Source organism: Schistocerca piceifrons, chromosome 2, assembly GCF_021461385.2.
Source record: "Schistocerca piceifrons isolate TAMUIC-IGC-003096 chromosome 2, iqSchPice1.1, whole genome shotgun sequence".
NCBI classification, from domain to species: Eukaryota; Metazoa; Arthropoda; class Insecta; order Orthoptera; family Acrididae; genus Schistocerca; species Schistocerca piceifrons.
The window spans coordinates 475,825,637-475,838,074 of record NC_060139.1 but is presented as its reverse complement, the minus strand read 5'-3'; the positions used below and the strand labels follow the sequence as shown (position 1 = coordinate 475,838,074).

General features: G+C 43.7%; 1 protein-coding gene across 1 annotated transcript in view; it reads left to right on the top strand.

The window, feature by feature from the left end:
• The window catches only part of LOC124776202 (lysosomal acid glucosylceramidase-like), a 133,189-nt gene extending 121,338 nt beyond the window's left edge, over positions 1 to 11,851 (top strand). Inside the window, exon 10 of the mRNA XM_047251036.1 lies at positions 11,659 to 11,851. Within this exon, the coding sequence (XP_047106992.1) occupies positions 11,659 to 11,776 (118 nt within the window). The 3' untranslated portion in view covers positions 11,777 to 11,851. The remainder of the gene's footprint in view (positions 1 to 11,658) is intronic.
• The last annotated feature ends 587 nt before the right edge of the window (positions 11,852 to 12,438 follow it).

Below are 12,438 nucleotides of genomic sequence, written 5' to 3'. Positions count from 1 at the left end.
GCCACAGATGGTAACATTTCAGGAACTCATCTTCCGCAATATCCTCCAAGACCCTCGTCACAGCTCTTTGGACATCTTGTGTTTTCTGAAAATGGTGTCCCTCGACCGCCGTCATGACTCTTGGAAATAGAAAAAAGTCGCACGGAGCAATATCAGGGAACAAGGTGGCTGTGGTAGTACTGAAATTTGTTTTGAGGTTAAAAATTGCTGTACTGACAGAGAAGTGTGGGATGGCTCATTAACGTGATGCAGAATCCAATTATCAGCAATGTTGGCACGGACACGAAGAACTCTTTTACGAAGTCTTTCTAAAATTTCTTTGTAGTAATATTGGTTAACTGTTTGGCCAGGAGGCACCCACTCTTTTTGAACAATTCCCTTGGAATCTAAGAAGCACACAAGCATGCATTTCACTTTTGACTTTGACATGTGAGCTTTTTTTGGTCTGGGTGATCCCTTTGAGCACCATTTCGAACGTTGGTGTTTTGTCTCTGGATCGTACTGAAAAATCCAACTTTCATCACCAGTGATAACAGGGCTCAACAATTCTGGATTGATTTCCGTTTGTTCTAACAGATCGGCTGCCACATTTTTCCATGTTTCTCGCTGTTCTGGTGTGAGATTTTTGGGGACTGTTTTTGTACAAATCTTTCTCACACCAAGATCTTCAGTTATTATTAGATCGATTGATGTTCAGTTCTTCTGCAATCATTTTCACGCATAATCTTCGATCAGATCGTACGAGTTCACGCATCCTGGCCAAGTTGACATCCATCTGTGAGGTTGATGGTCGTCCATTGCGGTCTTCATCTTCAACATTCGTTCTTCGTTCACTAGACGTTTTATGCCAATGAAAAACTTGAGCTCTTGGCGTAACCTCCTCTCCAAAAGCCTTCTGAAGCTTGCCGTAAGTTGTCGTAGCGTTTTCACCCAATTTAAAGCAAAAAGAAATGGCATCCCGTATCTCGGAAGCGGCGAAGCCGGACAGTTGTGGTAATGTCGTGAGCATCTATGGAAACTGGTCGAAGAATGCTGAAACCACGAGTAGGCGACGGTAAGTTGGAGGCTTGCCCGCTCTTTACAGCAGGATAGGCGGCGATCTGTGGCAGATCTGGCGGTAGAGTACAGTGCTGGCGCAGGCACGAGTATTTTGGAGCACATCATACAGCGCACAGTGTTGAAAATGGTGTTCTGCAGCAGATGTTCCCGTGTTGACCCAACAACACCGTCAATTATTATAACAGTGGGCACGAGATCATTGAGATATGACCATGGATCAACGGAATCGATTCGCCTGGCGGGATGAAACCCCTTTGTTGTGAAACCAGGTCGACGGTCATGCCCAGATACTCCGTCATCCAGGCTGAACGGCTGCTCGAAACATGCAGCGCACCCCAGAGGCAGGCCAGTGAGAGCAATATTATGTTATGAGACACATTCACTTGGGCTTCCAAGGGACCTGCGGTGGTAATCGAAGACACCATGACAGGTAGGGACTACGTGAACATTATTAGGGACCATCTTAACCCCTTATGCTTGATTTCTTCCCCACCAGCGGTGGCATCTTTCAGCAGGCTAACTGTCCCTGCCACAAGGCCATAATCGTGGTGAAATGGTTTTGGGAGCATGATAGTGAACTCATGTTGATGTCTTGACCATCAAATTCGGCTTTTCTGAATTCGATGAAACCTATTTGGGACCTATCGGGTGCCAGGTCCGCCCCGAAAACCAACCGCCCGTACATTACGGGAAGATTGTGATATGTGCATAGGCATCTCGTGGCACAAATCTCTGGAAACACATCAAGTACTTGTCGAATCTATGGCACCCAGAATCACTGCTGAATTGCGTCCTAGAGGTGAATCACACGCTTTTAAGTAGGTGGTCATAATGTTTTGGGTTATCAATGTACATCATACATCACTATCACGATATCTAACCTCTCTCTCTGTCGCTCTCTCTTACTGAGTGATATTTCTAGTTATATTCCATCAGAAGTCATTCAATTCTCTCCGTTGGATCTGTGTGACGGGAAAGACATCTATGTTGTTGGCCCATAGTGATCTGAGACATCTGATCGAATTATACTGGAATGCTGCAAGCCCCTTCAGTGAGCCTCTTTTCATTCCTCTGGAATCTTTAAATCTGCAAATGGAGGGAGTTAATTACCTTGATGACATACATATTATCACAGTGATAGGATGTGGTGTGTTCATTTCCTCTTCTTAATTTTCTTATAATCCAACTTGGTGCTGGGTACTTCCAGTCGTTTTCTGGGCTTACTTTAGGAGCAAATAGTGCTATGAACATGAGACTTGTGGTACATAGCGAGGCCTGGTGAAACTACCCACTAGGGCCGTGCGTCTGGCCTTTTGAAGAAGCAAGAACAACGACAGCTGGGGAAGCTACCTCCTGCCCAGGACATGAAAGTCACTTGGATGGATAGTGTGCTGGCGGACAAGCCGTTACCCATTTATGACAATCAGTGAGTGCCGAATATAAAAAAGGCTTCATGACAGAAAACTTAACTCTGCCATAAGGCGATAGGCACTGGGAACTGAGGGAGTGAGACACCTGGGGAGAGAAACATGTCTTGGCGTTCATAAAAAAAACTCGAAAATAGCTCTGAGCTGACGCTGTAGCAGAGTCGACTAGTAGCCTCGTAGCAAGCTTTTTGCGTTTTCACGGGATCTGTAATGTGAGGCTAGTTGATGGTACAATGAGCACTGATCGGCGTGTTACTTGTGACGTCATTTGGGTTTAACTCATGGCAGCAGGCTCTTTAGAAAGGAAGAAAATATATGAGATTTGTTGGTGTGTTGGCGTTTCGGCAATTTTGGGCAAGAAACCCTTCCTATGAAGCAATTACGCTATTTGGAGGTGTTGCCAAATTTTTAGAAAACTGATGGGCACATAGTGTTGCCGGGGAGGCCGCAGTAAGCTTCGTTTTAGAGACACAAAATGGGGCCGATGGGAAGACGTGGATGAGGACAGTCATGTCCAGGATGAGGAAGACATGCGCCAGTTGAGAGATGTGGAGACTAGATTGCGGCTGCACGCTCTGAAGTCGTGCAGTCTCTGTGTCTCAGCCCTGTTCAGAGTTCAGAAAAGACTATGGGAACCCTGGCTTACAGCTACAGCATATTAGGGAAACCAGAACGGTTCTGTTCGATTGCAAGATAGCTGCCACTGGCTCATTTGTCAGCACTTCCCTAGTTCTGTAGAATCTTGGGGTATTAGTTCTAGTCAAACTGTCACTCTGGTCATCATAGTCAGGGTACTGTGCCTGTATCACAGAAGCAGATCCAAGATTGGTGTAACTCCACCTCTTTTAGTAACTTAGCCAACTCATTGCATTAGTTAGCAATACGTATAGCAAGTTTGTAACGTTTTTGTCTTTATAATTATGTTTCATTGCTTTGATATTCATATATTTTTGACAATAAGTCACAGTATTACTGAGTTCATTATCAGAACTCTTTAATTGCAGAACAGGGAATCAGTGATCATAAGGCTGTTGCAGCATCCCTGAATATGGAAGTTAATAGGAATATAAAAAAAAGGGAGGAAGGTTTATCTGTTTAGCAAGAGTAATAGAAGGCAGATTTCAGACTACCTAACACATCAAAACGAAAATTTCTGTTCCGACACTGACAATGTTGAGTGTTTATGGAAAAAGTTCAAGGCAATCGTAAAATGCGTTTTAGACAGGTACGTGCCGAGTAAAACTGTGAGGGACGGGAAAAACCCACCGTGGTGCAACAACAAAGTTAGGAAACTACTGCGAAAGCAAAGAGAGCTTCACTCCAAGTTTAAACGCAGCCAAAACCTCTCAGACAAACAGAAGCTAAACGATGTCAAAGTTAGCGTAAGGAGGGCTATGCGTGAAGCGTTCAGTGAATTCGAAAGTAAAATTCTATGTACCGACTTGACAGAAAATCCTAGGAAGTTCTGGTCTTACGTTAAATCAGTAAGTGGCTCGAAACAGCATATCCAGACACTCCGGGATGATGATGGCATTGAAACAGAGGATGACACGCGTAAAGCTGAAATACTAAACACCTTTTTCCAAAGCTGTTTCACAGAGGAAGACCGCACTGCAGTTCCTTCTCTAAATCCTCGCACCAACGAAAAAATGGCTAACATCGAAATAAGTGTCCAAGGAATAGAAAAGCAACTGGAATCACTCAATAGAGGAAAGTCCACTGGACCTGACGGGATACCAATTCGATTCTACACAGAGTACGCGAAAGAACTTGTCCCCCTTCTAACAGCCGTGTACCGCAAGTCTCTAGAGGAACGGAGGGTTCCAAATGATTGGAAAAGAGCACAGGTAGTCCCAGTCTTCAAGAAGGGTCGTCGAGCAGATGCGCAAAACTATAGACCTATATCTCTGACGTCGATCTGTTGTAGAATTTTAGAACATGTTTTTTGCTCGAGTATCATGTCGTTTTTGGAAACCCAGAATCTACTATGTAGGAATCAACATGGATTCCGGAAACAGCGATCGTGTGAGACCCAACTCGCTTTATTTGTTCATGACACCCAGAAAATATTAGATACAGACTCCCAGGTAGATGCTATTTTTCTTGACTTCCGGAAGGCCTTCGATACAGTTCCGCACTGTCGCCTGATAAACAAAGTAAGAGCCTACGGAATATCAGACCAGCTGTGTGGCTGGATTGAAGAGTTTTTAGCAAACAGAATACAGCATGTTGTTATCAATGGAGAGACGTCTACAGACGTTAAAGTAACCTCTGGCGTGCCACAGGGGAGTGTTATGGGACCATTGCTTTTCACAATATATATAAATGACCTAGTAGATAGTGTCGGAAGTTCCATGCGGCTTTTCGCGGATGATGCTGTAGTATACAGAGAAGTTGCAGCATTAGAAAATTGTAGCGAAATGCAGGAAGATCTGCAGCGGATAGGCACTTGGTGCAGGGAGTGGCAACTGTCCCTTAACATAGACAAATGTAATGTATTGCGAATACATAGAAAGAAGGATCCTTTATTGTATGATTATATGATAACGGAACAAACACTGGTAGCAGTTACTTCTGTAAAATATCTGGGAGTCTGCGTTCGGAACGATTTGAAGTGGAATGATCATATAAAATTAATTGTTGGTAAGGCGGGTACCAGGCTGAGATTCATTGGGAGAGTGCTTAGAAAATGTAGTCCATCAACAAAGGAGGTGGCTTACAAAACACTCGTTCGACCTATAATTGAGTATTGCTCATCAGTGTGGGATCCGTACCAGATCAGTTTGACGGAGGAGATAGGGAAGATCCAAAGAAGAGCGGCGCGTTTCGTCACAGGGTTATTTGGTAACCGTGATAGCGTTACGGAGATGTTTAATAAACTCAAGTGGCAGACTCTGCAAGAGAGGCGCTCTGCATCGCGGTGTAGCTTGCTCGCCAGGTTTCGAGAGGGTGCGTTTCTGGATGAGGTATCGAATATATTGCTTCCCCCTACTTATACCTCCCGAGGAGATCACGAATGTAAAATTAGAGAGATTAGAGCGCGCACGGAGGCTTTCAGAGAGTCGTTCTTCCCGCGAACCATACGCGACTGGAACAGGAAAGGGAGGTAATGACAGTGGCACGTAAAGTGCCCTCCGCCACACACCGTTGGGTGGCTTGCGGAGTATAAATGTAGATGTAAATGTAGATGTAGATGTAGAACCAATTCCTTTAAATGATGATATTATGTAAACTCCCCACCTTCAGATTCTTCGCTAGGGCCAATCATTTACAGCATTAGTAAATCCGTTGTGCACAGTAAAATTAGCATTGGGTCTCAAAGGTGTGTCTCATTCTCGACGATTTCAAATTCAGAGAGATGTTACATTTCTCTCTCACTTGCAGGGCTTTACAATAAGACTTACGATGTAATCTTAACTCTGACCAAACTTCTCGGCGAGTTCTACAGAACATGTCACTATTGTGCGTTTTCAGATATAACATTGGCTCAGTAGACAACTGAAGGGGTTTATTGTGAGATGACCGTTGTGTACAGAGAGTGGCGCGTTTTAAAAACTACTTTCTTTCGAAATAGCAATCCGTATAGATAACTTTCTGAGTAAATGTTACTGGAGCACGGATATTATGACTCTACGTACAGTGGGGTGACGTCGCCTCTATAAGAAGAATTACCCGCACCCTCATTGCAAACATTTTTGCCGTTGGTCACTACTGTAAAGACGTGAACAAAGACCATTAGAGACACTTAATTATTTACATTATACTTTGGTGAAGAACAAGATCGAGGGTTTATGTATATCAGCATGGCGTGTGATTGTTATGCAACTAGTCTCTGTAATTCTTAGCTCGATGGCTGTACTTCACAAGTAATTACTAAGAAAGTAGGCTTGTACGCTGCAAGCAGTACATACTTAATACGCTCTCACCTAGGGTCATCTTTTAAATGACGCAGATATCCTTGTGAACATAGTGTAGTGGCTGAAAGCTTTGTTTTTTCAGCGTAAGTGTTACAGATATTTCTTATATACTGATGAGCCAAATATTATGACTATCTGGTTAATAGCTTGTTCGTTCGTTTTGGGACGAAATACATCACTGATTCGGGGCATAACGGATTCGACAGTTTGCTAGTAGTTTGTGGAGGTATGAGACATTGGATGTCCTTGGACAGGTCATGTAATATGCGCAAAGAAAGGGCCACTGATTTGCATACGTAGTGATGGCACCCTATAGCGACCCAAATGGCTCACATAGGATTTAAATCAGGCGATTTTGGTCGCCGAGACATTAACGTTAGTTCACTATAATGCCCCTCAAACAACTATAGCGCGGTTCTGCCTCCGAGACACGGACAATTATACTGCTGAAAGATGACATCGCCATCGGGGAAGGCATAAAGCACGAAGGAATTCAGGTGGTTATCAGTTGTCAGCACTTACTCGATTACTACCACAGGTCATATGCAAGCGCAGGAGACTGTCTCCTATAGCATAATACTCCTCCCACCAGCCTGCGGGAGATGACGGTCGACCTAGTACGGCAAAAATGTGATTCACACGAGGAGCCGACACTTTTATCGATCGACGGTCGAAAGACAATGGTCCCTTCCCCACTGCCATTGTAACTGACGATGTGGTTGGATCAACATGTGAAGACGTAGGGGTGGTCTGCTGCAGAGCTCCATGTTCAACTATGTGCGGTAAGCGGTGTGCTCCGAAACACTTGTGCATGCACCAGCACTTGTGCTCTTTCGGCAGAGATGCCACAGATCACCATCTATCCTGATTTACAGAGCAGACAGGCCTTCAAACCGCACGTTCTGTGAAGATTCGTGGACGTCCAATCATTTAGCGCCTAGTACGAGGGTGGTTTGGAAAGTTCTAGGAACGGAATAGAAACAAAAAGTACTTACATCACTGAAACTTATTATTTTTCAGTGTAGTCTCCTTGTAGATCGATGCACTCGGTCCAACGATGTTCCAGTGCCTTGATCCCATTCCCATCTCGAAAATGAGTTTCCTCCATGTCTGCAAAAATAGTTGTCAACTCCAGCTATCAATTTTTAGTTTAAAGTGAATCTTCGTCCACCAAGAAAAATTTCCAGTTTTGCGAAGAGACGGAAGACTGACGGAGCCATATCAAGTGAATAAGGCGGGTGTGGGAACAATTCACTCCTTAGTTCGTGTAATTTTGCCATGGCGACGGCACATGTGTGCTGGCGCGCGTCAAGAGCCACAGCACCCATCTTGCAGATAATTTTTTCGTTTCTAATTCTTGTGATATACCCTTTCAGATTACATCTGGCAAGAGTGAGCAATTTCACGTACTTTCAATCGACGGTCCTCCATAGCCATTTGTGCACTTTTGCAATGATTTCTAGAGTAGTGTCATATCTTGGCCGACCACTGCGAGGATCATCATCTAAGCCAGTGGTTCCCAACAGGTGGTCCGCGGACACCCAGGGGTCCGCGAGCTATGCCAGAGGGGTCCGCAAGGTGCTATTAGAATAAAAAAATATATTAAATATATTTCGTATGATAACAGATTTTTTGTTTTGGCCGCTTCCTGCATGAGCAGAGCTTTAGCGAACGCTAACTTCTGCGTCTAGCGCCTTCCCGTCGGAGCACAAAAAATGCGAATATTTTCCTGTTTATTCAAAAGAATCCGACTGAAGAGTAGGGTAGCAGCTGCCTCATTTTACCATTCTCAGTACCTTTAATAATGTTTTCCAAAAATGTTCTCATGCAAACATGTTCGCGCTTTTTTAACATGAAACTCACATCAGACTCCCATATGGTCCCCTAACTGTAACTCAATCACACCCCCTAGACCATCGCTGTAGGTCGCTCATACCCATGCTCACCCAGTTACACTCCCCTCACTCACTCACCAGTCCAATTCACTGTCAGTATCTCTTTGTGTGTCTCCGTCATTGTCTCGTGCGTCACAGCTTCATTCTGTCCTACTTCTACATTCTCTCACTGTCATTACGTTTCTATTGATCTCTCTTACTGTTAATATCTCATACCTTCCTTCCTACAACTGCTGTCTCTTGTCACAGAACTGTTTCTCCCTCTTCCTGGTTGTCATTGTCATACACTCTGTCTCTCATTATCACTCGCTCTCATCCACTTCCATTTTCTCTTTCCCTTAATCCTCCCCCCACCCCTGGTACCGTCTCCATCACTCTTTTCCTAGCACTGTTCTGTGACGTTCCACTGCCACTGTGTCCCTCTCTCTCACATATACTGCCAGTGTCTCCTTGGTTCTTTCTATGACACAGGCACTGTCTGTTATCTTCCAGTATTTATTACTCTCCATCTCTTTACCATTGCCACTGTCTTCTCCTGTCCCAGCATAAAAAGCGGGTCTGCAGCTCACACTGTACATAAATGATTTGTTTCATACTGTTAATTTTAGAACAATAATTTAATCTCTTATTTACCATTACAATTAAACTTTTTACTAAAATTGCTAAACAACACAGCTGCAGTTTAAAGTGATCTCTTCTTTTAGTCAAGTTGTGTCACAATTTTTTTTTCTCCAGTTCGAATCAGTACCTCCTCGTTTGCAGTTCGATCTACGCATCAGATCTTCAGGATTCTTCTACAGTACCATATTTTAAAAGCTTCTATCTTCGTCTCGCGTGAACTGATCGCACGCGCTTCACTACTGTCATACAAGGCTACAGCCCGAATAAATACCTTCAGAAAAGACCTCCAAACACTTTCGTTGATAGTAGGTGATTAAAATTCTTCTTTTTCAGAAATGTTTTTCTTGGTATATCCAGTCTGCTCTTTATGACCTCTCCACCTGGTGATGGTCTTAGTCCAGCTCTGCGTATTCTGCCTTCAGTCTGGGACATTTTTCCCGACGATGGATGACTTAACTGAGACCTTGTTTGTAGAAGTCTGTATTTTGGCTGTTTAGGAAACCTTCTACCAAGAAAATCACCTCGTCGCCATTCTGCAAGTACATACCATACAATAATTCCTTTAGTGAACGAAAGAGGATGAAGTCATTGGAATCCATGTCAGGAGAACACGGGGAGTGAGAGATAATTTGGTATCTCAGAGAAGCAGCATGTGTGATCCTGTAGTGTGCAGAATAAGCTAGGGAGCTATCGTGGAGAATGTCGCCCCTTGGAAAGTTTCCTACGATACTTCGTCCTTACAGCCTCCCATGATCTCATAAGATTTCGGTAGCTTGCTTCTCTCATGGTTCGTCCTTTTCCAGTTACATCTGCCAGCACCACACCATGGCACTCCCAAAAACCACTCGCCATCGCGTTTCTCGATGACAGCTGAGTCATCGCCGATTCCGGCGGTGGTGAATCCACTGCTTGGTTAGCTCCCACAGAACCCACCGGGTGGCGATGTTCATCACGTTCGAGATCTCGTGTAAGGCGATGAAGTCTAATCCACTGGTGATTTTTCCACTGTCACGTGAATTATGAGGCGCCGATCTCCTAGCACCAGGTCTTCCATTTTATCTTGCGATTCCCGCTTCTTCACACAGAGATGGACTGCCGCTTCGTTCAGACTTGTCTGATCTCATTCGAAGCGACTGCTCCACTTACCCACTGTTTCATACAATTATGCACTTTCACCATACACGTCCACCGGCATATCATGTATTGTTGCAGCGGTATTCCCTATTAATGCAGAAAACTACTTTGTGGACATACACCACTGAGTTAGGGAGATACACCAATTTGTTTTGGCTGTTCTGGTGGTTCAAGTATTTCAGTGTGTACCACAACTGCAGACAGACACATACAAAAAAACGAAAATATGAGTTATATAACTTGATTTTTAGAAGCGATAATTAAAACTATAAGCTTTTGACAATGTTGTCTGGAATACTCTGTTTCAAATTATGAAGGTGGCAGGGGTAAAATACAGGGAGCGAAAGGCTATTTACAATTTGTACAGAAACCAGATGGCAATTACAAGAGTCGAGGGGCATGAAAGGGAAGCAGTGGTTGGGAAAAGAGTGAGACAGGGTGGTAGCCTCTCCCTGTTGTTATTCAATCTGTATATTGAGCAAGCAGTAAAGGAAACAAAAGAAAAATTCGGAGTAGGTATGAAAATCCATGAAGAAGAAATAAAAACTTTGAGGTTCGTCGACGACATTGTAATTCTGTCAGAGACAGCAAAAGACTTGGAAGAGCAGTTGAACGGAATGGACACTGTCTTGAAAGGAGGATATAAGATATAGTCGAATTGAGTCGGGTGATGCTGAGGGAATTAGATTAGGAAATAAGACACTTAAAGTAGTAAAGGAGTTTTGCTATTTGGGGAGCAAAATTACTGATGATGGTCGAAGTAGAGAGGATATAAAATGTAGACTGGCAATGGCTAGGAAAGCGTTTCTGAAGAAGAGAAATTTGTTAACATCGAGTATAGATTTAAGTGTCAGGAAGTCGTTCCTGAAAGTATTTGTATGGAGTGAAGCTGTGTATGGAAGTGAAACATGGACGATATATAGTTTGGACAAGAAGAGAATAGAAGCATCTGAGGCATCAAGCGATCACCAATTTAGCACTGGAGCGCAGCGTGGAGGGTGCAGTAGGTACTGAGAGATGAAGAAGCTTGCACACGTTAGAGTAGCATGGAGAGCTGCATCAAACCAGTCTCACGACTGAAGACCACAACAACAACAATTAAAACTGTATGTCTACTCCTCTTAAAGTTATAAGTCGTTGTAAGCTCGCTGCAGGATATACACAGTAGAGATACAAACAACACAAAATATTTTTTGCTTACATTGGCAGAAGCATAACCACAAGATAGACTGTAAAGTCTGTAGCTTACACCAAGGAAGCAATTATTTTAATTATCTGCATATCTTCTGATAAAGTACTGCAATAATGTCGTTTGTAAAAATTCGCTGCTTCAGGCACTGCCACACTCATTGAAATGGGGTTTATAGTCAGAAACCAATAATCCTTGTTCACGTACAGCTGATCGAAAATTTGTTAGCTAAGTGATTGGAATGTAGGTGTCTGCAAGGGCACCACAGTTCTCTGTTCATAGAGCAGAGTCCTGCATCCGGATGTTGTAGAGATCAGTGCCCATTCGTACCTCTGTTGGATGTTGTAGAGATCAGTGCCCATTCGTACCTCTGCGTGGCAGGCTGTGTGCTGACCCCGTTGTTTGTGTGTTGTCAGGCAGGGGACGCGGCGCTCCGTGGTGGTGTCGGACCCCCAGCTGGGAGAGGCGTCGCTGTCGCTGCCCGCACACTCCATGCACACGCTCGTCTACCAGAGAGCCGGCAACACTGTGTGAAAACCGCTTCTGCACCACAGCACTCTTCAAACACACTTGTATTACAGACCAAATAAATACACACCTACTGAAAAATCTGTGTTTCTATGTTGCACTGAAACTTCCAACAATCCTCCTACTTTGTACAGCTAACGCTTTGTGGTTTACCTTGAAACTTGGTAGAGTCTCTCTTTCCTTACTGTTCGTTGTGTTTGGCCACTGTACACAACGAAGACGTCGTCACAGTGAGAACGACAACTTAGGTATTCAGCTGGCACTATGAGGACTTAACATCTGAGGTCATCAGACCTCTAGACTTAGAACTACTTAAACCTAACTAACCTAAGGACATCACATACATCCATGCCCGAGGCAGAATTCGGACGTGCGACCGTAGCAGCAGCGCCAACTTAGGTATATAACAAGTTATATTTGTTATTTTTGGTTCACCTAAGCATGGAAATGTTGTAGGACAATTAAGAGATCTGTAAATACAAGTAAAATCTGAGTGTAATAGATTTTATTTGCTCTTAATGATGGACAAAACTCATGCAAAATGCTCAGACAGCAAATCTCTGTAAAGTCTCTATAGAAATTACAAAAGATGCTGATGCTGTGGGGCAAAACCAGATTACACTGAAGATTTTATGGAGAATACACAAGATTTCCTCCCCTATTACAAA